We start from the raw sequence: 27624 nt of genomic DNA on the forward strand, positions 1-27624 counted from the left end.
TCCTGACCTCAAGTTATCTGCCTGCATTGGCCTCCCAAAGTGTTGGGATTACAGGCATGAGCCACCATGCCCGGCAATTCCTGGTTCTTTCCTGGAGCTGAGGGAGGTCCCACTAAACACATTTTATTTTAAATACCAAAAAGAAATAAAATTCTGTTAGCAAAGGAGAAGGAGGGGGAGCGACAGATGGGTAAGCATTTCTACAGTGCTCTGAAAAAATTTATTTGTAACTTTAAAAAGTCTTCAATATTGTATATTCATTCTAGAAAAACTTAAACATATATTTAAGTAAAAGAGAACTTGCTGGCACCTATGATTCTATCATCCAAAACTCATCACCATTAACATTTTGTTATGTGACCTTTCATTACACTAACTGAGCTAAATGGCATGAAATGAAGGAAATTTTTACCATCTGAAGAGAATTTATTCCAGAAAAAGATCACTTAAAACAGAGACCAAAGTTTCACTGTAGATAGTGTGTGTGTGGAGGAGGGAACGAGAGTGGGCAAAATATTTGATTGAGCTTGAAAAACGACATTGCAGGCTGGGCACAGTGGCTCACACCTGTAATCCTGGCACTTTGGGAAGCCCAGATGGGTGGATTGCTTGAGGTCATGAGTTCGAGACCAGCCTGGGCAATATGGCGAAACCATGTCTCTACAAAAAATACAAAAATTACTTTGGTGTGGTAGCACGTACCTGTAGTCCCGCTTCTTGGGAGGCTGAGGAGGGAGGATCGCTTGAGACCAGGAAGCAGAGGTTGCAGTGAGCCGAGATCACGCCACTGCACTCCAGCCTGGGTGAGAGAGCCAGAACTTGTCTCAAAAGAAAACAAAAAACGACATTGCAAATTATAAAAACAAGTTAATTTCAGCTTACATGTAATAAGAATTTTAATTACAAGTAGGTGCTAATTTGTAGATTCAGTATAAAATGAATTAAGAGTGGGTGTGATTTTTTTCTGTAACTTTTTTTGGGGTGAGGGGCAAAATCATGTGAGAGCGTAAAACGACATTCTTCATGTCATGCTTGACTTCCGCAGCCCGAGCTAAAAAGGATCATTCTTACCGATTTATTTGATGGGTCACCAGTTTTCCTAAGGGCATCTTTTACTTCTTTGGTGTTTAAGTCTCTCAAAGCCCCTGTGGTCTTAGCGTTCATTCAGCTGTGAATTACCCTGAATCTTTTTCTTTCTTTTATCTTTCTTTCTTTCTTTTTTTTTTTTTTTTTTTTTTGATGGAGTTTCCCTCTTGTTGCCCAGGCTGGAGTGCAATGGCATAATCTCAGCTCACTGCAACCTCCGCCTCCTGGGTTCAAGTGATTCTCCTGCCTCAGCCTCCCAAGTAGCTGGGATTACAGGCTTGCGACACCACACCTGGCTAATTTTGTATTTTTAGTAGAGACGGGGTTTCACCATATTAGCCAGGATGGTCTTGATCTCCTGACCTTGTGATCCGCCTACCTCGGCCTCCCAAAGTGCTGGGATTACAGGCATGCGCCACCATGCCTGGCTAATTTTGTATTTTTAGTAGAGACGGGGTTTCACCATATTAGCCAGGATGGTCTTGATCTCCTGGCCTTGTGATCCGCCCGCCTCGGCCTCCCAAAGTGCTGGGAGTACAGGCATGCACCATCATGCCATGCTAATTTTGTATTTTTAGTAGAGATGGGGCTTCACCATGTTGGTCAGGCTGGTCTTGAACTCCTGGCCTCAGGTGATCCTCCCCGCTTGGCCTCCCAAAGTGGTGGGATTACAGGTGTGCACCACCACGCTTGGCCCCTGAATCTTTTTTTTTTGGCCTTTCCAAGGCCTCTGACTTTGCCCGTCACTGCACCTTATTTCGCAGAGCTGCCACTTTGTTTTGTGTTCGTATCATGATGGTGGATATTGACACCCAATAATTGGCAAGGTGAAGCCATTGAATTGTAGGTAGTGGAGAAGGAGGTTTCGGTGGAGTTTGATCGCTCATGTAGTCATTGAAGAATATTTTTGTGTTGTGGGGACTTTTGCTTTCCTAGACCAGCAGTCCTCAACCTTTTTGACACCAGGGACCAGTTTCATAGAGGTCAGTTTTTCCATGGACCACGGGGAGAGATGGTTCGGGATGATTCAAATGCATTACGTTTATTGTGCACTTTATTTCTATGATTACACTGTAATATATAATGAAATAATTATACAACTCACCATAATGTAGAATCAGTGGGAGCCCTGAGCTTGTTTTCCTGCAACTAGACAGCCCTATCTGGGGGTAAGGGGAGACAGTGACAGATCATCATGCATTAGATTATCATAAGGAGCACACAGCCTGGATCCCTCATATGTACAGTTCACAATAGGGTTCATGGTTCTATAAGAATCTAATGCCACCTCTGATCTGACAGGAGGCAGAGCTCAGGCGGTAATTGGAGTGATAGGGAGTGGCTGTAAATACAAATGAAGCCCACTACTTACCTCCTGCTGTGCAGTACCAGTCGGTGGTTTGAGATGCCTGCCCTAGACCACCTCTTAACTGTGGGGCGATGTTGTAATTGACAAGGACACCCTGTGTTCATACATTTGATTCCTCATGGGCTCTAGGTTTTAACATAAAATTGCATGGTCAGCTCTCTGAAGCTACTTAGAAATGCTCACTTGAGACGTAGTAAGCTCCAATAGGAAATAACAATCATGACTGGGCACAGCAGCATGTCTCCATCCTAGCACTTTGGGAGGCCGAGGCAGGAGGATCACTTGAGGCCAGGAGTTAGAGACCAGCCTGGGCAACATAGTGAGCTCTTGTCTCTACAAAAAAATAATTAGCTGGCCACAGTGTGAGTCTGTAGTCCTAGCTACTCTGGAGGCTGAGGCAGGAGGATGGCTTGAGCCCAGGTCTTCAAGAATGCAGTGTGCTATGATCGTGCTGTGGTACTCCAGCCTTGGCAACAGAGTAAGACCCTGCCATGAAAGAAAGAAAGAAAATGACAACTGTGAGTATGCACGTCCATAAAAGATAAACTCTTTACTTAATTTAAATGTTAACCAACACCTGCTATGCACTCGTCTATTTTGGCATGACCTGGGGCTTTCTGGCACATCATTGAGGGTGGACTCCGAAAATAAAAAGAATCTCAAAAATCACGGAGAGAAATTTAAGCTTGGGAAGAATTCTGTTCATCTGCTTAATTTTTTCTCCATTCCCAAGTAGGAAATTGGTTTTTGTGGAGAAACATGTAGGCCCAGTGTGTTGACTTCATTGATAAATGGCACTATCTCATTCTATTAACTCACTGGGCTGGGATCCACACTAAGCTTACCATAAAGGTGGAGAGAGAAAGCTAGCACACGTGGCTTCTTCCTTGGGTTCTTCATGGAAAAGATGGAGTGTGAAAAGGCGGCACTGAAGAGGGATGGGTAACACACATGCACTGAGTATAAGAGGAGGCATTGCAGTTGTGTCACAAGGACAGTAAGTTCCTGAGGACCTATAAACTCCATCCTTCTCTGCATGTTCATCATTGTATCTCCAGCACATTTTCTGGTGCCTGGCACATAGTAGCTGCTCAGTTAGTATTTGTCGAATGAATGAATTATTAGAGTTATTTATAGAAAACAACCTACCAGGGTCAGGATGGATGGGGTGGGTTATTTGAGAGAGATGGGGCTTTATAAGCCTCGAAGAATGGTTTGCTAAGGTGAGAGAAAGGGGACAGGAATGGCTTTCTAGCCAAGAATAATAAAAGCATACATGTAGGGGGTGAGAATGGGTATGACGAGTGTGGGAGGAGCTGGTTTAGAGGGGTTGACTAGTATACTGTGGCAGGGAGCTCAGAGTCAGAGCTCAGCCCTTGCTGTCTCACAGGAGTTGGAAAATAGGAGGGACTTTCTAAGAGATACTTTACAACATGGCACCCTCCCAAATGGAAGCCAAGCCCCTGGAGGGTATGGGGAAAGGAAGCTGATATTTAAAATATGTATCTCATATCTGCATATGCATAAATTATGTCATGTTTATTTTTTAAATTCTCCCCCTCCCCCTTTTTTCTGAGGCAGAGTCTTGCTCTGCCACCCAGGCTGGAGTGCATTGGCACGATCTCAGTTCAGTGGTATGATTTCGGCTCACTGCAACCTCTGCCTCCTTGGTTCAAGCGATTCTTGTGCCTCAGCCTCCCGAGTAGCTGGGACTACAGGCACACACCACCATGCCTGGCTAATTTTTGTATTTGTAGTAGAGATGGGGTTTTGCCATGTTGGCCAGGCTGGTTTCAAACTCTCGACTTCAAGGTGATCTGCCCGTGTCGACCTCCCAAAGTGCTGAGATTACAGGCATGAGCCACTGCGCCCAGCTGTGGTTTGTTTTTGGAATAGATGATACATACAAATTCAAAAGGTGAACTTCTCCCTTCAACCCTTGTGCATTAGACCCTTAGCTTCCCTCCCAAGAGACAATTATGGTTTCTAGTGTATGAGGTTTTCTCCTAGAGATATTTTTGCAAGTATAAGAAAATAGGTATCTATTTTCTTCCCTAAGGTTTCCCTACGAATACTAGCATTCCATATATATACAGTTCTATATTTTGCCAGAGGGCGTTACATATCAGTGCATATAGGATTTCCTTGTTGCCTTTTTTAAAAAATTGGTTTTTATTTTTGTTAAAAGTATTCATGCAGATGGCTTAGAGTCAAGTAATTTTTGAAGGCTTGTTAAGAAAAGTAACCATCCTCTGCTACTTCTCAACTCCTTTAATTGATTTTTTTTTTTTTTTTTGTATTTACCACCATATCTCTAAAAACAACACTTGCTCATAGTGCTGCTATCTTATTTTGTTTTCAATTTCAGGTATCATCTATTGACTTTCCTCCATGAAAGATGAAATTTAGCTCATTCACCCCCTGGATTTGCCCCTACTTCCTCATTCCAACACACATGCCTCATCTCATAGAGTCCCAATATAATTTTATCTTAGTTTTGACAAACTCAGTGTTCAGAGTTTCCATTATTATGACTATGTAATGCTATCTAGAGTTTACATTATTATGATTATGTAGATGTTATTCGAAGCTGAGCTTTGCACTGCTTTGTGACTACTTTTCTTCTTTCTGTATGACTTTTCTTTTTCCTGGAGTTAGCAATTGCCTTTTTTTCCTCCCAATCTTGTTTTCCATGTACTTAACCAGCAATTCTGCTCCAAATCCTCCTTCTAAATGTGTTAATCTCCTTTTAATATGTCCAGATATATATTGGAGATCATATTGATATCATCTCCTTGAAGGTGATCTCTACTATAGCCTTCTGATATGCCGTGGCTTTCTCTATAGCTAGTAGCTGTCATATAGGATCTTTTTCACCATCCTTGAAATTCCCCTTAATGCTTTCATAGTGGATTCCTTGTTTCCCAGTTTTCATGTCTTCCTCTTTCTTGCTTTACTCTCCTGCTTAAATCAAGCACTTTGTCCAGTAGCTTCTCAAGAAAGAATGTATGTGATCTTGAGGCATTGAGAACTTCCATATCTGAGAGGCTTGATGCTTCTCTAACACTTAAAGGATAGTTTAGCTGGGTTTAAAATTTCAGGCAAGAAAGTTGTTTTCGGAAAGTTGTAAATAACTTTCTTGCCTGAGCTTTTTAAGGCATTTGCGTTGTTGCCTTCTAGTTTCAGTTTTGAGAAGATGAAACCCAATCTGATTCGTGTGTGTGTGTGTGTGTGTGTTTGTGAGTGTGTGTGTGTGTATTTCTGGCTGGGAATATCCTTGATCCTTTGTACATGACCAGTTTTGTTTTTCTTCCTTCTCTAGAAGCTTTTAGACTGTCTTTGTCTCCGTATTCATGATGATGGGACTTGCTATGAGTCCATTTTTATTTGTTATCCTGGACATTTAGTGGCCCAATTAATCTATAAACTTGTGTCCACAAATTCTGGGAAATTTTGCAAATTATTTCCTTGATGCTCTCTTTCTCCCTGTGTTCTCTGTTTCTTTTTCCTATAAGTCTTTTTATTTCCATAATGGAATTCCTAGACCGATCTTATAATTTTAATCTCTTTCTCTTGTTATTTTCTTCACTTTAATGTTTTTAATTGTATTTTCTGGGCATTTACTTCAACTTTTTCCCCTAACCCTTCCATTGTGTTTTAAATTTATGGTATATATTTTATTAAATTCCAAAAATTCTATTTTATTTTTAAATGTTTCTTTCATATGACATTCTTTTTCTGTGGATGTGATATCCTGTTTATCAAAGGATATTTAATGCAGAGTCTATTTCCTCCAAGATACGTATTTTCCTATTTATTTGTTTTAACTTCTGTCTGTCATATTAGTGGATTTCTTCAGATGTCTTGGGATTCTTGGCTATCCATTCATCTTGGATGCTTTAGTGCATGGGATACCACAGAGTTGATGGAAGCTCAGTGCATGTAGGATGGGCTTGCTGATGTGCTTGGCTATAATATGAAAGAGCTGGGCCACCCATTAGGACACTTCTGATTTGTCTTTCAGTCTTTTGTTCATGGGCTAATCTGATTCTTTAGAGAAGGTTTGTAGAAAAATCTTCTGCCTGGAGGTTAAAGATTTGTCTAGTATCATTTTTAGGGTCTAGTTGAAAAGAAGCTGAGGGTTTCAAAATGTGGGGTGAAATTTGTACATTACCCTCCTCCTTTCAGAATGGTTCCTGGTGTCCCCCCAGGACAGAGACCCTCTGTTTAACCCTCACCAGAGACTAAACCTACCACCTTCTGTGGGGTGTGAGAAGGGCAGTCACTTGGCTTCAGGGAGTGTAGAAGGTATCCAAGAGGTCTAACAGTGCCTTATATTTGACCCAGTCCTTATGTTTTTGTCTCCTCCTTGATCTTTTCTTCCAGAGGCCCCTGGCATTGCCAGTTTCTGAGGTTTGGGGTAGAAATGGGGAATTCTGTGTTGAAATTAGGTCATTTCTCACCTTTCCTCACTGCTCACTTAGACTTTTTTCTTGGTACTTTTTTTTTTTTTGAGATGGAGTTTCACTCTTGTTGTCCAGGCTGGAGTGCAATGGCATGATCTCGGCTCACTGCAACCTCCACCTCCCGGGTTCAAGTGATTCTCCTGCCTCGGCCTCTCAAGTAGCTGGATTACAGGCACCCACCACCACACCCGGCTAATTTTTGTATTTTAAATAGAGATGGGGTTTCACCATGTTGGTCAGGCTGGTCTCGAACTCCCGACCTTAGGTCATCCACCCAACTCGGCCTCCCAAAGTGCTGGGATTACAGGCGTGAGCCATAGTGTCTGGCCTTTTCCTTGGTACTTTTCAACGCTGATCCCGTTTTCTGGCTTCCAAGATGGCTTTGCTGTTCTCCCCTCTCTAGTTCTTTTTAAACTGCCTCATATATTTTTACACTTTTTGGTTTGTTTTTTTTTGGGGGGGATGGAGTTTCCCTCTTGTCGCTCAGGCTGGAGTGCAGTGGTGCGATCTCTGCTCACTGCAGCCTCCACCTCCTGGGATCAAGAGATTCTCTAGCCTCAGCCTCCTGAGTACCTGGGATTATGGGTGCATGCCACCATGTCCAGCCAATTTCTGTATTTTTAGTAGAGACGGGTTGGCCAGGCTCATCTCAAACTCCTGACCTCAGGTGATCCACCCGCCTCAGCCTCCCAAAGTGCTGGGATTACAGGCGTGAACCAGCACGAACGGTCTTTTTACACTTTTTTTTTTTTTTTTTTGCCTTTTTTCCCCCACTTTTGTGTGGAGAATGTTGCCCCCCTTTTGTTATATTTCCCAGGCAGGTCTTGAACTCCTGGGCTCAAGCTGTCCTCATGCCTGTGCCTTCCTAAAAGCTGGGATTCCAGGCACGAGCCACCATGCCCGGCTAAACTGGTTCATGTATTTTTGGAAAGTCTTTTACTGTTATTTTAGTAAGGTTCAGGAAGGAAGAGAGCTAAATGCATGCAGTCAGCCTGCTATCTTCTCATGGGAATTCCTCATGCCTTTTACAAAGAAGCGATAATAATAATCATGGATTTTTATTATATGCTTCCTATAAAACTCAGGGCTTTACAGAAATATTCTCAGTTAATCTTTACCACAAACCTACAAGGTGGACAGGACCAGATTAGGAATTTTAAAACTAAGCCCTGAAACTATTAAGGTGCAGGCATATGTCATCCAAAAAAAAATTAAATTATAAAGTAAGGAAGGCTGACAAAATTGTTTTTGTTTTTGCTTTTTTTAGAGACAGGGTCTTGCTCTGTTGCCCAGGCTAGAGTGTAGTGGTGCGATTATAACTCGCTGCAGCCTCAAACTCCTGGGTTCAGCAGTTCTGCCTCAGCCTCCCAAGTTGCTGAGACTACAGAGATGCACCACCATGCTCAGCTAATTAAAAAATAAATAAATAAATAAATAAATAAAAAGGTGTTTTTTGTTTGTTTTGAGACAGAGTTTCACCCCTGTCACCCAGGCTGGAGTGCAATAGCACGATCTCAGCTCACTGCAACCTCCACCTCCCGGGTTCAAGTGATTCTCCTGCCTCAGCCTCCTGAGTAGCTGGGATTACAGGCACGTGCCCCCATGCCCAGCTAATTTTTGTGCTTTTAGTAGAAATGGTGTTTCACCATGTTGACCAGGCTGGTCTTGAACTCCTGACCTCGGGTGATCCACCCATCTCGGCCTTCCAAAGTGCTGGGAGTACAGGCATGAGCCACCGTGCCCAGCCTTATTTTTGAGACAGGTTCTCACTTTGTCACCCAGGCTAGAGTGCAGTGGCAAGAACACGGCTCACTGCAGGCTTGACCTCCTAGGCTCCAGTGATCTTCTTACCTCAGCTCCCCAAGTAGCTGGGACTACAACCACACACCACCACACCTGGCTAATTTTTGTATTTTTGGTGGAGACGGGATTTCACCATGTTGCCCAGGCTGGTCTTGAACTCCTGAGCTCAAGTGATCCACCTGCCTAGGCTTCTCAAAATGTTGGGATTACAGGGGTGAGCCCACCGTGCCTAGTGAAAAAACAATTTTTTTTTTTTTTTTTTTTAGAGATAAGGTCTTACTGTGTTGCCCAGGCTGGTCTTTCATTCCCAGCCTCAAGTGATCCTCCTGCCTTGACCTCCCAAAGTGTTGGGATTATGGGCGTGAGCCACCGTGCCCAGCCTAAAGTTGCTATTTTTCCCATGATGTTTATCTTGGTGGTGCTTATGAAATGGCAACTATGGCATTCTTCCTTCTCGTGTATGCCTGTGTGGGTGTGCCCTCAGCATATGCTTGCAAGGTTTATTGGGTGATCCAATGCTAGCCGCCAGAGCTATTATTAGCCCCCTTTTACAGCTGGGAAAACAGACTCAGAGGAGTGGAGAACTTGCTGAAGATTTGTTAAGTGTCAGAGCCAAATATACACTTGGATTATCCTGACTCCAAAGCCAGAGCCCTGCTGGTCAGTCAGTGACTCCGGGCAACCACAGGGATCCCCCTCAGTCCCACGGAAGGCTGTCTACTGTCTTTCATCTCAGAGTGTTGACGGCTCAAAGCTTAGGAGGCTGGAGCTGAGTTCAATAAATGAACGTGATGAACAGGAGAAAAGCACCATTAAAGCCCTCCAGACGAGAACCACTTTGGAGCCCCTCCATGGGTCCCTGGGGTGTAGGAGGGGCAGGAAAGCAGATAAGATTCCATTCTGAGCCTCTGCACTTGCCCTGTGTGAGATAACCACAAGTAATGTTTTGTCCTCACCTCATTAGCAACAAATGGCCACTCTCAGGGGATTAAAAAAAGAAATAACAGCCAGCCTTTATCAGCTTGGGGCTCTTGGCTAAGTCCTCTCTAAGCTTAAGACAACTCTGCGGGTGGAGTGATCTAAACGATTTTCTCCACTTTGCAAGTTCCCACACTCAGCTATATCCTTCTGCCTGAGATTGGCAGCCCCCCGGGGGACTGGTTCCTGCTCACCCAACTCCCCTGAGGCTGCTCCCCAGTAGAGGCAGGGAGAGGAAGGGCACTGATGTCCTCAGGGCCCCTGCAATAGGTCAGGACCTGGGTTTACTGCTCCATCAATCCTACATTGTTCGGCCCTCACTAGCACCACACAGGGTGGGTGGCAGCATCCCCATTTGATCGATGGGGAAAACTCAGCACACCTACTTGGCCCCAGAACTGAGAGTCAAACCTCGGGACCCAGCTTCGCTGCCCTCAGAATGTTACTCTTCCCTCTGAGGTAGCGTGGTATAGATAGTGTAGTATTCTTGTCCCCACATAACAAAAGAGGAAACTGAGGCCCCCAGAAGGCTAAGGGACTAGCATAGGCCTTGTGTCTTAGCCTGTTAAGGCTGCTATATCAAAATACCATAGACTGGGTGGCTTTTAAACAGATACTTGTTTCTCGCGGTTCTGGAGGCTGGGAAGTCCAAGATCAAGCTTGGTGTCTGGTGAGGGCCTAGTGGTGCCTTCTCGCTGTGTCTCACGAGGTGGAAGGGACCTGCCAGCTCTCTGGGTCTCTCCCCCCATGAGGATCGAACCCCCATGATCTCATCACCTCCCAAAGGCCCCACCTCCTAATATCATCACTTTAGGGGTGAGGATTCTAGCATATGAATTTGAGGGAGACATGAGCATTCAGACCATGACACCATGTAATCAGAAAGGGGTTAAATATCCTTGGTTGAATATCCTGTCCTGCCGATTCAGAATCTCTGCTGTCTATAACCTCTTCCCTAGATCACTATTTTAGATGATGATGATGATGATAAAGATGATATTAATGACAATTACTAAGCTCTTAAATGTGCTGTGGGTAATTTTAAGCTCTTTCTGAATCCAGTCTCTTTCAATCATCTTTATGCCCTTGAAAGGTCTGGATTTTTGTCGATTTCCCTGGTGAGGAAACGGGCCCTGGGGGCAGAGGTGATAGGGTGGAGCCAAGAAGTAATTCCCAGCTGTTTCTCTGCAGAGGCAGTGCTGCTACAAACACATCTCCAGGAAGGGGTACAGCCAAATGCTTCTCTGTCTCTTGTGGGTTTTGCAGTGGCTGTCAGCTATGTGTCTGGCCTGCTTGGGAATGAGGGGGCACTATGTGTGGGAATGAATGGCTCTGTCTGTCTGGCTCAGTCTTTACAGAGGTGCTAGGAGTAGCTGTTTGATGCTCTGACTAATCGTGAAAAGTTCACATTTTTATTTTTATTTTATTTTTATTTTTGGTACCCGTGGTGCATTACAGGGAAGGGAGACAGCAAAGGAGAATTATTTTTTAAAAAATGGTAAATATTGGCCAGGCACAGTGGTTCACACCTGTAATCTCAGCACTTTGGGAGGCAGAGGCAGGCAGGCAGATCATCTTAGGTCAGGAGTTCGAGACCAGCCTGGCCAATGTAGTGAAACCGCATCTCTACTAAAAATACAAAAAATTAGCTGGGCGTGGTGGTGGGCGACTATAATCCCAGCTACTCAGGAGGCTGAGGCAGGAGAGTCGCTTGAACCCGGGAGGCAGAGGATGCAGTGAGCCAAGATTGCACCCCTACACTCCAGCCTGGGCAACAAGAGCAAAACTCCGTCTCAACAACAACAACAAAAAAAAGTAAATATTAAATTGAAAAAGGGACACACTTAAGGGAGTGAACTTGAAAAGCCCCAGCTGACACTTGGCAACACCTTCATTGTTTGTTTTGGGCTTTTTTGCCACAGGATCTCACTCTGTTGCCCAGGCTGGAGTGTAGTGGTGTGATCTCGGCTCACCTGAGCCTCAGCCTCTCCAGGCTCAGGTGATCCTCCCACCTCAGCCTCCAGAGTAGCTGCATACAGGCATGCACCACTACAACTGGCTAATTTTTGTATTTTTTGTACAGATGAGGTTTTGCTATGTTTTTCAGGCTGGCCTTGAACTCCTGAGCTCAAGCGATCCACCTACCTCGGCCTCCCACAGTGCCGGGATTACAGGCATGACCCACAGTGCCTGGCCAGCACCTTCCTTGTTAAATTGCATGTGTCAGCCACCTCCCTCGGTGTCCTCCCAGCCTCTGGGGAGTCTGGCTCCCCATTCCCTTGTTTATCCAACAGTATTTTTTTGTGAGACAGGGCCTTGTCCTGTTGCCCAGGCTGGAGTGGAGTGGCACACTCATAGCTCACTCCAGCCTCCAACTCCTGGGCTCAAGTGATCCTCACCTCTCAGCCTCCCAAGTTGCTGGGACCACAGGTGCAGATCGTCACGTCTGGCTAATTTTTTAATTTTTTGTACAGACAGGGCCTCATTGTGTTGCACAGGCTGGTCTCGAACTCCTGGCCTCAAGCAATCCTCCCGCCTCGGCCTCCCAAAGTGCTGGAATTACAGATGTGATCCACCACACCCGGTCATTCTAACAATATTGATTATTAGATGTTACCCTAGACACAGTCTACTGTGCGTATGTGTAAATACGAATTGAATCATCCCACAAGTAGCTGCTAAGAAGAGGAGGTCCAGGGAGTGGGGAAGTGTAGCCCTGGGGGCCTTGGGAGGACAGGGGAGGCCTCCTTGGAAGGTGAAGTGTAGGCTTGACTAGGGGACTTGATATAGGTTCTATGAGGCTGCTAGGGCTGGAGCAGAGAGAAGGGGGAGAATGTAGGGGTAGGAGTGGAGGCCCAAGAGGGAAAGCGTTGGTTTTCCTGTCTCTTACACCCCTTCACTGGCCAGTTCTGCTTTCATGTTTTTATTTATTATATTTTTTTAGAGACAGAGTTTCACTCTGTCACCCAAGCTAGAGTGCAGTGGCACAATAATAGCTCCCTGTAACCTCAAACTCTTAGGCTCAAGCAATTTTCCTGCCTCAGCCTTCCAATAGCTGGAACTACAGGCACACACCTTCTTGCCCAGCTAATTAAAAAAAATTTTTTTTCATAGAGATAGGGGTCTCACTTTGAATCTCAAACTCCTCGCCTCAAGCAGTCCTTCTGCCTCAGCCTCCCAAAGCACTGGGATTACAGGCATGAGCTCCTATGCCCAGCCCAGTTCTGCTTTTAAAATACCAGGGCTTCCTGTAGGTTTGGAAAATACCTGTTGGGTTGCAGCACAGGCTCTCCAAGTTATCTCTTCTTACTCAGCATCTCATCCTAACCAACTCTGCCAGGAGAGTAGAGTGGGGAGACGAAGGCTGGAGAAAGAGAAGGGCTGTCACTTACAGAGTGGCTTAGGGCATGGGATCTGGAGCTGGGTTCAACTCCCAGCTCTGCCCCGGCTATTACTTTGTGCCTCAGTTTCCTCACTTGTCCCATGAGGATGATGACTGTGCCTACTCCAGTTGTTACAAGGGTAATTTGGTCAGTGTGTAGGGACACGGTGCATGGACAGGACAAGTTCAACAGGCATTAGCAGTCAGCTGCTGGGGACCCACTGTCAAGGGCCATGCAGTGGCCACGTTCACAGTCACGTCACAAGATCCAGAACCTCTGGCATCTGCCTCCACGTGGGGCATTAGGTAGAAAGCCACTTTTCTACAGGCAGTGGAGGCTGAGACCTTTCTTCTTTACTAGCCCAGGGGTATTGATGGCCCTGCAAAGACAGGGGTTTTGATTACCTCTCACTGGGTCCCCCAGCAGCCTGGCACCAGAAAGAAGGGCAGACGCAGGGAGCCTGGGTCTGTACTTAGTCCCCGCTGGGTTTTCTCCTTTTATGGTCAGCCTGCAGTGCTCTGGCTCCCCAGCCAGAATCCACCAGCCTGTGTTTGGGCTTGGGCTGAAATAGCTGGTCTGTGGGGAGCTGGGTACCTCTTGGGAGTCCTCAGGCCCGCAGCGGGGGAGGAACCGCTGAAGCCCTTTATCTTCTCAGGAAACGTGCCTGGGGACTTGCACATCCAAAGCTGGGCGGGGAGTCTGGGGAGGAGGAAGGGAGAGAGGCACGTTTAAGGATAGGGTGTGAGGTGATATGAGCCCCCGGGATCTGGGCTGGGAAGCTCAGCCCCAGGCGGATCCTGATGACAGCCGACCACCCCCAGCTCCAGCCTTCCCAGCCTCCACGAAGGCTCGGTACTGTGTCCCTGCCCACTTTGGAGCTTCTGTCCCAGGCCTTCTGCTTGGGATGCTCTGCCTCGACCTCTCCTCAGGAGATTCTTTCACATTTTTCTTAATGCTGTTCAGTGGTCACCTCTGCCGTGAAGGCTTCCTGTCTTGCTCAGGTGGTGTCAAAAAACAAACAAACAAAAAACTTCATGTCTATAGCACTTGGGTTCACATCCATCATAGCATTGCTCATCTCTTACAGTCATTTCTTTGCCCATCTGACTCCCACCCTGGGTCATGAACTTCTCAAAAGCAAGGATAAGCAAGTCATGAAGCCAGGTGCATTGGCTTGAGCCTGTAATTTCAGTTACTTGGGAGGCCAAGGCGGGAGGATCACTTGAAGCCAGGAGTTTGAGACCAGCCTGGGTAATATAGTAAGGCCTTGTCTCTACAAAAATAAAAAATAAAAATAAATTAGCCAGGCGTGGTGGCATGTACCTGTAGTCCCAGCTGCTCAGGAGGCTGAGACGGGAGGATCATGTGAGCCTAGGAGTTCAAGGCTGCAGTGAGCTATGATCGTGCTACTGCACTCCAGCCTGGGCATCAGCATGACACCTCATCTCTTAAAAAAGAAAAGGGAAAAAAAAAAGCAGATCTTACTGACTTTTGTGCTTTCAGTACCTGGCTCAGGACTCATTTGTTGAGTGAATATGTGAACACATGAATATGCATTTTCCATTGCTTCTACCTCGGTTGCCTCTCTGAGCCAGAGAGCAATTCAAATTAACAAGCATTTCCTGAGCACCTACTGTGTGTCAGGCATTGTTCCTTGTACCCGGGATCAGGCACAGCCCTTGACCTTCAGGAGCTCATTGTTTCATGGGAAAAGCATTAAAAACAAACAATTTTGTAATTGTTGGAAACCTAATAGACCTGCGCGAAGCGGAAGAAGTCAAATTTATAACCATTCAGAGGTGATATAAAATGAACATCATTTTTAAAAAAGCTTTATGTGGTATAATTTAAATAAATTCATTTTAAGGATACAATTCACACCTAAATTACATTGCAGCTATGTCTGCATAATATTGCCGCCATCACTGCAATATAATTTTATATTTCTATCATCCCCCAAAGAAATCTTATGCACTTTTTTTGTCACTCCATATTCCTACCCTCAGCTCCTGGAAGCCACGAATTCACAAATCTACTTTCTGTCTCTATGGATTTGCCTATTCTGGACATTTCATATAAATGGAATCATATGTGACCTTTTGTAGCTGGCTTCTTTTTTTTTTTTTTGAGACAGAGTCTTGCTCTGTCACCCAGGCTGGAGCTGGAGTGCAATGGTACGGTTTCAGCTCACCACAACCTCTGCCTCCTGGGTTCAAGTGATTCTCCTGCCTCAGCCTCCCGAGTAGCTGGGACTATAGGCACGTGCCACTACACCTGGCTAATTTTTGTATTTTTAGTAGAGATGGGGTTTCACTACGTTGGCCAGGCTGGTCTTGAACTCCTGACCGCGTGATCTGCCCACCTCAGCCTCCCAAAGTGCTGGGATTACAGGTGTGAGCCACCGCGCCCAGCCGGCTAGCTTCTTTCACTTAGTATAATGTTGTCAAGGTTCATCTACGTTGTATCATGGATTTGTACTATTTATATATATTTTTTAAGACAGGGTCTGTCTCTATCACCCCAGCTGGAGTACTGTGGCGCAATCTTGGCTTACTATAACCTCCACCTCCTGGGCTCAAGCCATTGTCCCACCTCAGCCTCTTGAGTAGCTGAGACCACAGGGATGTGCCACTATGCCCAGCTAATGTTTGCATTTTTTTTGTAGAGACAGGGTTTCACCATGTTGCCCAGGCCGGTTTCGGACTCCTGGGCTCAAGCAATCCACCTTCCTCAGCTTCCCAAAGTGCTAGAATTTCAGGCATGAGCCATGGCGCCCGGCCATAACATTCTTTCTTTTCATGGCTGAATACTATCCCATTGTCTGGGTAGACCACATTTTGTTTATTCATTTACCCATTGATGAACATTTGGTTGTTTCTATTTTTTGGATATTACGAATAATGTAAAGTCCATAATTTTTACTAATATGGAAAAGAAAGACTCTGAATGCCATATCACGGATAGATGGCCTATTATCATTCCATATCAGCTGTACCTTTTTCCACCAAAATGTTTTGAGACATTTGTTAAGTAAGGATCCCAATGATGATAATTACTAAAATGGAGAGAACCTGTGGACCGTGGGCGCCACTAGGCCACGTGACACTCACGTTTATAGAATTAGAGAAAGGCACCGTTTTCTCAAAGCACTTTTCCTCCATCTGCTGAAAGATTATTACAATAAATACACACATCTACAGTGACCAATGCAAATAGTTTCTCCATAGAGTTATGCAGTGTACAACATGCACCACTGTCCATGGCCATCCTGCAGGTAGGAGGTCAAGTGGAAAGGTCTCCAACTCAGCTCTAGAATAGTGCAGAGTTAGAGAAGGTATCATGGAAGAGTTGACTCCCAAGATGATGTTTCATATACAGATTAGGGTATATACCCAAAGAATTGAAAAGGTACTCAAACTAAAACTTGTACAGGAATGTTCATAGCAGCACGATGCAGAATAGCCAAAAGGTGGCAATAACCCAAACATCCATCAACTGTTGAATGGATAAACAAAATGTGATCTACCCATACAATGTGATATGACTCAGCCACAAATAGGCATAAAGTCTGGGACCTGCTACAACATGGGTGATCTTCAGCCACATGCCAAGTGAAAGAAGTCAGACACAAAAGGCCACACATGTTATAATTCCATTTATGCAAAAAAATCTAGAATATGTAAGTCCATAGAGACAGAAATGCAAAAACATCTAGAATATGTAAGTCCATAGAGACAGAAAGCAAATTGGTGATCGCCAGGGCTTATGGGGGAGTGACTGCTTAATGGGTACAGGGTTTCATTTTGGGGTGAAAGAATACTTTAGAACTACATAGAGGTGGTAGTTATGTAACATTGTGAATGTACTAAATGCCCCTGAATTATGCATTTATTTATTTATTTTTTTTTACTATTTTTTGAGTTACAGTCTTCCCTCTGTCACCCAGGCTGGAGTGCAGCGGCACGATCTCAGCTCACTGCAACCTCCACCTCCCTGGTTCATGTGATTCTCCTGCCTCAGCCTCCTGAGTAGCTGGGATTACAGGTGTGCACCACCGCGCCCAGCTAATTTGTGAATTTTTGGTAGAGATGGGGTTTTGCCACGTTGGTCTCAAACTCCTGACTTGATGAGATCTAGCTGCCTCGGCCTCCCAAAGTGCTGGGATTACAGGCATAAGCCACCGCACCCGGCTTGAATTATTCACTTTAAAATGGTTCATGTAGTGTAAATTTTACCTCGATGGAAGAAAAAAAGAGAGAGAGAGAGAATGGATTAGGCCAGAGGAGAAGTGGTGGTGGGTGCACTGGGCAGAAGAAATAGCTTGTGCAAAGCAAGGAAGGAGTGAAACTGCTTTGTACGGAGGAGAACGCTGCTTTTGGGTCCAACACAAGCTCAGGCTTGGGGAAGGAATCAGATAGAAAGTTCCAGGATCTCAGAGTTCCCTGTGCTCCACACGGGTTGGCAGACAGCACCCACATGGAGTCCTTCTGCTCGTAACCAGCACCCTGCAAGCTTCCCACGCCTGGAAGCGGTGTGTTTCCGATGGGAACGTCAGGCCAGAGGTCTCCCAGCAGCCCCCAGCTCGGAGCCGCGCTGGCAGCTCCCAGGCCTTCTCCTGGAGCCCGCTCCCTCTCCTGGCCGGCCTGTGAGCATCTGAGCCTATAAATCTATCCTGCTCTGGGCCTAGGATTCACAAGGCTGCCAGGAAAGCCTGCCTCTCTCCCTGAAGTAATGGATCAACATAGCCCACCTGTCTGTCCATCTCAAAATCTTTCCTTAGGGTAGTGGAGGTTGTCTGGGCCGGTCCCAGGAAGTTCTCTCTGCCTGGGTTCTAATCACAGGGTACCTGGTTCTTCCATCCTTCACCCTCTTTTTAAAAATCACTTTTTAGTACTTTGGGAGGCTGAGGCGGGCAGATCACCTGAGGTCAGGAGTTCAAGACCAGCCTGGCCAACGTGGTGAAACCCCATCTCTACAAAAAATACAAAAATTAGCCAGGCGTGGTGGCACACGCCTGTAGTCCCAGCTACTCGGGGGGCTGAGGTGGAAGAATTGCTTGAAACCACGAGGCAGAGTTTGCAGTGAGCCAAGATCAAGCCACTGCACTCCAGCCTGGGTGACAGGGCGAGACTCCGTCTCAGAAAAAAAAAAAAAAAATTTAAACTGGTTTCCCATTTTGCTCTGTCCTCGAGTGAATTTGTCCCCCTGGGTGGAAGCTGAAGGCATGAGTATCTGTCTGTCTCCAGAGTATAATGGAGAGATTAAAGTTTGATTTCTTTTTCCTGTTTTGTTTTGTTTTTTTCTTTGAGATGGAGTCTTGCTCTGTTGCCCAGGCTGGAGACTGCAACCTCCACCTCCCATGTTCAAGCGATTCTCCTGCCTCAGCCTCCTGAGTAGCTAGGATTACAGGTGCCTGCCACCATGCCTGGCTAATTTTTTGTATTTTTAGTAGAGATGGGTTTCACCATGTTGCCCAGGCTGGTCTCGAACTCCTGACCTCAGGTGATCCACCCACCTCAGCCTCCCAAAGTGCTGGGATTACAGGTGTGAGCCACCACGCCCGGCCTCCTTTCTCTTACAAATAGGGACACTCCCAGCCAGGATGACCTCATCTCAACATCCTTCCCTTAACTACATCTACAAGACCCTTATTCTACATAACATCACAGGTGGGATACAGTGGCTCACGCCTGTAATACCAGCACTTTGGGAGGCCGAGACAGGTGGGTCACTTGAGCCCAGGAGTGTGAAACCAGCCTGGGCAACATAGCAAGACCCAATCTCTACAAAAAATAAAAAATTAGCCAGGCGTGCTGGCATGTGCCTGTAGTCCCGGCTACAGGGGAGGCTGAAGAGGGAGGATCGCTTGAGCCTGGGAGATTGAGGTTGCAGTGAGCTGAGATCAGGCCAGTGCACACCGGCCTGGGCGACAAAGTGAGACCCCATCTCAATCAGTTGATTAGTCAATAACATTGCAGTCTGAGGTTCTGAGTGAACATATCTTTTGGGAATCACAATTCAACCCACCCCAGTGACCTTGGGTAAGTTGCCTCACTTCTGAACCTCACTCTCCTTATTTGTAAAATGGAGCCAGAGCCCACTCCAGGGGCTGCTGAGAGAATTCAGCGGGTCACTTCAACACAGAAGGGGTTCAGCATACGCCCGCAGCGCAGTGAGCGTTCGGGAGATTGGAGCTGTTAGTGGGATCGTAATTCGGTAGCTCTTTCTTTTCTTTTCTTTTTTTTTTTTTTTTTTTTTTTTTTTTTTGAGACAGAGTCTCGCTCTGTCGCCCGGGCTGGAGTGCAGTGGCGCAATCTCGGCTCACTGCAAGCTCCGCCTCCCGGGTTCACGCCATTCTCCTGCCTCAGCCTCCGAGTAGCTGGGACTACAGGCGCCCGCCACCGCGCCCGGCTAATTTTTTGTATTTTTTAGTAGAGACGGGGTTTCACCGTGGTCTCGATCTCGTGACCTCGTGATCCGCCCGCCTCGGCCTCCCAAAGTGCTGGGATTACAAGCGTGAGCCACCGCGCCCGGCCTCTTTTCTGTCTTTTTTTTAAGCTTTGTGGTCATGATGGTTTCATGAAGAACAATACCGCCTCTTTTTCTATTGACCATTTTTGGTGGGATGAGGAAAAGATTGTATGTGTTCATAGCACAAACATGACCAGGATAGAAGTAGAATGGGTGAAAGTAGGTCTTCCTCCTGTCCATTTTCTCAGTACTTCAGGCTCAGGCCTGTTTGTTGGTTTTGTTTATTTGTTTTGTTTTGTTTTTGGAGTCTCGCTCTGTTGCCCAGGCTGGAGTGTAGTGGCGTGATCTCAGCTTACTGCAACCTCCACCTCCTGGGTTTAAGCGATTCTCCTGCCTCAGCCTCCGGAGTACCTTGGATTACAGGTGCATGCCACCATGCCCGGCTAATTTTTGTATTTTTAGTAGAGACAGGGTTTCACCATGTTGGCCAGGCTGGTCTTGAACTCCTGACCTCAAGTGATCCACCTGCCTCGGCCTTCCGAAGTGCTGGGATTACAGGTGTGAGCCACCACGCCCATCCCAGGTCTGTTTTTAGAGATAAGGTCTCACTCCGTTGCCCAGGCTGTAGTGCAGTGGTGTAATCACAGCTCACTGCAACCTTGAACTCCTTGGCTCAAGGGATCCTATTGTCTCAGCCTCACAAGTAGCTGGGACAAGGGGTACGTCCATCATACTTAGCTAATTAAAAAAAAATTTTTTTTGTAGAGACTGGGTCTTGCTATGTTGTCCAGGCTGGTCTGAAACTCCTGGCCTCAAGTGATCCTCCCAACTCAGCCTCCCAAAGTGTTGGGATTACAGGCATGAACCACTGCATCCTACCTATATATCTCTATTTTTAAAACACAAAAGGTACAACACTATGCTACCTCATCCTTTATTTTTAGCTTAATATATTTTGGCTATTTTTCTGTGTCCATCCATAAAGCTCTGCGTGGTTCTTTTCAATGGCTGCCTATTTTATTTATGTATTTTTTTTTATTTGTTTTTGAGACAGAGTCTTGCTCTGTCGCCTAGCCTGGTGTGCAGTGGCGCGATCTCAGCTCACTGCAACCTCCGCCTCCCGAGTTCAAGCAATTTTCCTGCCTCAGCCTCCTGAGTAGCTGGGATTACAAGCGCGTGCCACGACACCCAGCTAATTTTTGTATTTTTAGTGGAGATGGGGTTTCACCATGTTAGCCAGTCTGGTCTGGAACTCCTGAACTCAAGTGATCCACCCTCCTTGGCCTCCCAAAGTGTTGGGATTACAGGCATGAGCCACTGCGCCCGGCCTGTCTATTTTTAAATGTGCTACTATATAAACACACCAGAATTGAAACCCCAGAGTTGACTAGTCTTTAGGCCTTTTGTCTTGAGGATTTCGTTCAACCAGGCCACCCAAACATCCGTATATAATCCGAGGGAAGAGAGAGAGAACTGGTTGGAGTTGGGCATAGAATCTGAGGAACGTGCCCACCTCCAATCAGTTCTGTCTTCAGATTTCAGAAGGAAGAAAGAGTCATCTCTTTCACCTTGCCTTCTTCAGTCCCATCCATCCTTCCGTTCATATTCCCATCCATCCATCCATCCATCTCACTCATTCACCCACCTATCCACTCTGTCCTCCCTCCCATTCACCCACCCATCCACTCTCTCATCCATCCATCCACCCAGCTATATACCCACCCACCTACCCATCTACCCACCCTTCCCTCCTTTCTTCTTTCTCTGTTTCTTTGTTCCTATCTATCCATCCATCTATTCATCCATCCTTCCTTCCTTCTTTCCATCCATCTATTCATCCACCTACCCACCCACCCACTCATCCATTTGTCTTCCTGTCTTCTACCTATCCATCTATCCATCCTTCCATCCTTCCATCCAGCCATCTATCTACCTATTCACCCAACCTCCCATCCATTTATCCTCCTGTCCATTTACCTATCCATCCATTCTTCCATCCACTGATCCTTTCTTCCTTCCTTCTTTCCTTTCTTCCTTCTTTCCATTCACTTACCCATCCACCTGTCTGTCCATCCTCCCACCCATCTACTCATCTATCCATCCATCCTCCCATCCATCCTCCCATCCATCCATCCATCCTCCCATCCATCCATCCATCCTCCCATCCATCCATCCATCCATCCTCCCATCCATCCATCCATCCATCCTCCCATCCATCCATCCATCCATCTTCCCACCCATCTGCTCATCCACCCACCCACCCACCTACTCACCTACTCATCTGCCTATCCACCCACCCATCCACCCTCCCATCCATCTGTCTATTCATCCATCCACCCACCCATCCATCTACCTACCCATCTACCCACCCTTCCATTCACCCATCTACCCTTCCTTCCTTTCTTCCCTCCTTCCGTCCACCCATCTTCCCATCCATCTACTCATCCATCCCTCCATCTAACAAGTATAATTCAGCACCTACCAACTATCTGCCAGTACTAGAGATACAATGTTAAACCAAGCCTAGAAGATTTTTGATGAAATGAAGCTTGTGAGAGCTGAGCACTAAACTAGTAGGAGTGAAGCCAGGGAGTGGATTTAAGAAATGCTTGTCGCTGTGGCATTGTCTACCAGCAGATGTGATGCTGGGATTTCTACATTGTTAGGTGACCATTGAAAGTGTTGGTAACTGTTCTAAGATCTCTCTTTGGGAAGGAAATTGGTCTTCAGAGCCTGGCTCCACCTCAGAGGCCTCTTTAAGAGTAGAAGGTGATGGGTAATGTCTGCTTAATCACGTCTCGTTCTTTGATGACCTCTGTATCTCTTGGGTTTCTGTGGTGGTAAACAACAGAGACTGACTCTGTCATCTAGTAGAGGAAAGGGATTTGTAGGGGAGTATGGAGGAGCTCACAGATGCGGCGGGAATGCTGGGAATCAGGCTAGGTAAATGACAGAAAGTGGGCTGCTTGGGCCCAGGGGCAGAAAGGAAGTCTGCCTCAGGGGTCTGTCCACCTGCTGTGCTTCCCTGTCCTTGACTGAGCTTGGAGTTTTAGGCCAGAGAGTCTGACCAATGCAGCCTGGAACACATTCTTACCTCTTTGTTGAAGGTACTTATGAGGCAGTCCCACTAAGACTGTACATGATGGTAGGGGTGATGGGGGAAACCTCAAGGACCACAGGATGCTTCTGGAAGAAGAGGAAATGGATGCTGGATTTACAAAAAAAACACAAATGTGCACAATACTATATTACAGATGAAGGAACTGAGGCATGGAGTTTAAGAATATTTGCCCGAGGCCACAGAGCAGAGAAGTGGCTAAGTGAGACCCTGATCTGTATAGATCCAACATCTGTGTTTGGTCCCTAACCTAATCTGGGTGGGGTGGGCCTCCCGGGACACCTCCAGAGCTGATGTGGCTGGATGCTAATGATTCCTGGATCAGTCAGGCTCCAGCATCTTTCTGGGGCTGCCTCTGGGACTTTGGGGCTACCCTTTTGGCTTTGGTCGTGGCCCCTGTGGCCTGGGCAATAAGCCCAGCTGACCTGTTGTCACTTCCAGTGAGGCCGACATGGAGAAGCTTTAGAATGCGAGGGCCTTGGGAGGAGCCAAATCCAGACCCTTAGCTCAGAGCTCATTTTAATTCATGGCTCTTTTTTCTTTCTGTTTGCAGATCGGGAGGACCAGTCCATTCTTTGCACGTAAGTGGAACTGTTTTTTTATTGTTTTTTGTTTGTTTGTTTGTTTGTTTTAATCTGGAGTTGAGATCCAACCTATGAAACAAAAGATCCATGAGTGCAGAGATCTTTGATTTGTTCATGGTTCCGCGTGCCTCTCTTTATACCTGGCACAGTATAGATGCTCATTAAACATTTGTGATATATGGTATTCTGCGGAGGCAGGCAAGCTTAAACTCTTAATGACACCTGGTATCATTTGGTTCCATACCTCTCCTCCTTCTAAAAAACTAGCATTTATTGAACATGTACTCTGTGCTAGGACTTGAACTAAAGATTTTATATGCAGAATCTCATCTGACTGCATAACAGCTGTCTGTGTTGATAGGGAAGATGTTAAACTATCACTTTAATGTTTCACATTTATCAAGCCACAAACACATCAGTGCCATGTTTGGTGGTTGGTGTCATTGTTTCTTTGAAGACCTAGGTACATAGGCAGAAGATAGTAACTCAATTTTAGAATCATTCAGAGAGTTTTCACTATTGTATTTATATGCAAGTAACATATATTAATATATATTGTTGATTCGTTGACATTGAACTCACAGCCAGCAGCTCTGTGGCTGACGCCTGGATGAAGTTTATCTGACGTGTATTTCTTACATAATGGATATCACAACCTTATTTTGCTTGGAAACATGAGCCAACACTTGAGCACTATGCTGGGGACATTTTAGTATGTGTGCTGTCGTAGGGAGCACATCTGAGAGGACATTTTAAACTGCAAAATAACTAACAAAAAGCCACAAAAATACAAAAAAAGTGGCACTAAATACACTACAAAAAGGACACTTGTTTACAGTATGAGAGTTGAAACTAGAAGATAGAGCATTCCCCTGTTCAACCTGAGCTGGGAACGTGTGCATTGGGGGAATCGAATTTTCCTTGCTCTGCACATGTTCACAAATGACCACAAAAGTGCCATGAATATTGATTTTGGGGTTACAAATAACTTTCAGCAGGTCGGTGAATTTGCAAATATGGAATATGTAAATAGGATAGACTGTGCATATATATATTTACATAATATATAATATGTATTATATTTAATATATTTATATTCATATATATATATTGGAAGGTCTGGAAGCAACTAAAGCTACAATCAACAGGGGTTATTTAAATAAAATATAACATTTCCAGGTAGCCACTACGAAGAGTGAGGCTGATCTACTTATGCTCAGAGAGAACCCTCTTTATAGATATACCATTGAGCAGAAAACACAAGGGCAAACCAGCATATGCACAATGTAACCGTGCATGTCTTTAAAAAGAGCAGGAATGTGTGGACATGCATATGTTTCCTATTTGCATGAAATTATCTGGAAGGACAATTAAAAACTAGTAATAAGAATTGCAGATGGTGATGGATGGTAGGATGGCAATTAACTGTATGGAGAGAAGACTGAAAGAGTTCATAAGTTTGGGGTTGATATAGACAGAAAACCTGGAAACAATAAAACAAAGGCAATTATAAACTCCAGGAGAAACCAAAAGTTGGGATGGAAGGAGAAGTAATCACACTGGACTAAGGAGCCCAGCTGTGCAAGTTTGGAGTATTTATCTAGCCAGATTAATTACCGGTGATGGAATTGGCTCTGTGGGAAAAGGAAAGAGGATTAGATGGAAACTGAATTCTCATATTCCATGGTAGGAAGTAAACACTTGATGTTTGACAATGAATAGTCTGGATCTAGAGATACAATGCTACCTAGATATATGGATATAAATGCTAAAACAACCTGCTGACATGGTTTCCTAGTTTTCTGGCTTCTAGGGGTCACCTGCATTCCTTGGCTTCTGGTCCCTTCCTCCATCTTTAAATCCCGCAGCATCATATCTTCAAATTTCTTTGTCTGGTCCCCCTACCCCTCTCTTATAAGGCCCAGTACCTTTTTGGTTATAGTAGCGCCACCTAGATGATCCAAGACAGTCTCCTCATCTCAAGCAAACATATTCACAGACTCTGAGGATAGGCCATGGACATTCTTGTGGGGGCTGTTTTTCAGCTGACCACAGAGGCATTTGATCCCCTAGGAGCCAAACCCACGTGTGAGCCATATGTCATCTCCCCAGGAACCAAAATAGTGTTGCTCAACTGCCCTCTGTTGAGTGAATGAATTAAGTATGGTAACAGAGAGGTGCAGGAAAGAGTAGGACTTTCAGATGGCTTCCTAGCTGTGAAGCTATGCACGGGTCACTTGACCTTTCTAAGCTGAGCTTATGGAGAGGCTGTGAAGGTGAAGAAGAGGCCACCCTGCTCTCATTTCCAGCCCCATGCCATCAGCAGGTGTTGCTTCATCTAAAACAGTGCTGTCCAACAGAACTTTGTGATGAGCACAAACTTCATTAAAATGTTCACTTAACTGAGCTCTTAAAAAGTGGCAAGTATATTGCAGAACTGAATTTTTAAGATTTTAGTTAATTTAGATAGTGGTTCCTGCCTTGGACTGTGTGATGCTGAAATATTTCTCATCTCTGTCCATTCCTCTGACTCCACCACCTCTTCCTAGTTCAGGGTCCCGTCACCTCTCTCCAGGGCCTCTGTAGCAGTCTCTTAAGCTCCCTGCTCCCATTGCTTGCTTGCTTCAATAAATATACATTATAAGACTATTCATTCATTATTCATTGAATAAATATTCATTAGCATGCTATCATAAAGTGTGGATTCCAGAACCTAACCCCTTGGGTTTGAATTCTGGCTCCATCATCATCTAGTTGTATGCTCCGGGAAACATGTCAGTTCACTTCTCTGAGCCTCAGTTTCCCCATCTGTAAAATGGGAACAATAAGCACCCCATTGGGTTGTTGGAAGGATGAAACGAGTCACTATATGTGAAGAACTGAGAAACAGGCCACTGCCCCATGGTGAGCACTTTGTAAGGATCAGCTGCTATTGTAGTGAAAGTGCTCACTATTTTTTTTAAATCCTTCCTGCAATCCAGTATCCATCCCGCAGTTTGTTTGTTTGTTTATTTTTGAGACGGAGTTTTGCTCTTGTTGCCCAGGCTGGAGTGCAATGGCGTGAACTTGGCTTACTGCAACCTCCACCTCCTAGGTTCAAGTGATTCTCCTGCCTTAGCCTCCCGAGTAGCTGGGATTACAGGCATGTACCACCATGCCCGGCTAATTTTGTATTTTTAGTAGAGACAGGGTTTCGCCGTGTTGGTCAGGCTGGTCTCGAACTCCTGACCTCAGGTGACCCTGGGAGCCTCGGCCTCCCAAGTGCTGGGATTACAGGCATGAGCTGCTGCACCTGGCCTATCCTGCAGTTTGTTTTTGTTGTTGTTTATTTTTTGGTTGAGACAGTCTCACTCTGTTGCCCAGGCTGGAGTGCAGTGGTGCGATCTTGGCTCACTGCAACCCCCACCTCCTGGGTTCAAGCAATTCTCCTGCCTCAGCTTCCCGAGTAGTATGCCATCATGCCCGGCTAATTTTTGTATTGTTAATAGAGTTGGGTTTTCTCCATGTTGGCCAGCCTGGTCTCAAACTCCTGATCTCAGGTGATCCACCCACCTCGGTCAGCCTCCCAAAGTGCTGGGATTACAGGCATGAGCCACTGCGCCCAGCCCATCCTGCAATTCTGATTCTCCCCACACTGGTTCTAAAGCCCCTTTCCCCTCCTGAAATGGTTTCCTGCACCCATGAGAATAAAACTCAGATTCCTTACTGTGACTTGGAAGACTGAGTGTGATCCGCTCTTCCCTCGTCACTTCCTGCTGTCCCCCTCCCTTGTGGCCCTCCAGCTACACTGGGGGCCATTCTGTCTCATACCCAGGCCCAGCATTTCCCTCCGTTGGACCTCTGTCCATACTGTTTGCCCTGCCTGGCCCACCCTTCCCTCCATCCTTCCCACAGGGCTCTCCTGTAACTTTCAAGGCTCAGCAACTCCCTGGCTTCCCCATCCACAGCCTCCCCTCTCCTCCCTTCCCCTCGATCTTCTCAGCCATATCACCCCAAGTAGCAATGATATCTCCACCACAAAACTATCTTGATTATTTGTTTACTTGGCTGTTGTGTATCTCCATCTCCTGGAATGCAGCGTTAGCAAGGACTTAGCACATTGCCCACACACAGCCAATGCTGGAGAAGGAGGCCTTAGCCGTTGTTAGGGAGGAAATCCCAAAACGATCCAACTTTTATTTGCAGATGCATCCAGTCAGCCCAGAACCACCAACATCTTCAGTCTCTGTATTCAATTTTATTTTGCTTGTTGTGAAATTCAGCCGAAGTGACTTGAAGAACCTACAAGTTGACAGCAGGGCTGAGCTTTTAGCCATAGTTGGTGATCAAGAGAAGCCAGGCTGGAACCAACTGTTTGGTTATGCAG

The 27624-nt window shown here is 45.8% G+C and overlaps 1 protein-coding gene across 4 annotated transcripts in view; it reads left to right on the plus strand.

The window, feature by feature from the left end:
• The window catches only part of MYH11 (myosin heavy chain 11), a 158407-nt gene that overhangs the window by 35668 nt on the left and 95115 nt on the right, over positions 1-27624 (plus strand). For all 4 annotated transcript variants that reach the window (XM_055253361.2, XM_055253362.2, XM_063623685.1 and 1 more), the window contains exon 4: positions 23228-23255. In XM_055253361.2, coding sequence (XP_055109336.1) covers positions 23228-23255 — 28 coding nt within the window. The remainder of the gene's footprint in view (positions 1-23227; positions 23256-27624) is intronic.

This window comes from Symphalangus syndactylus, chromosome 18 (genome assembly GCF_028878055.3).
Source record: "Symphalangus syndactylus isolate Jambi chromosome 18, NHGRI_mSymSyn1-v2.1_pri, whole genome shotgun sequence".
NCBI classification, from domain to species: Eukaryota; Metazoa; Chordata; class Mammalia; order Primates; family Hylobatidae; genus Symphalangus; species Symphalangus syndactylus.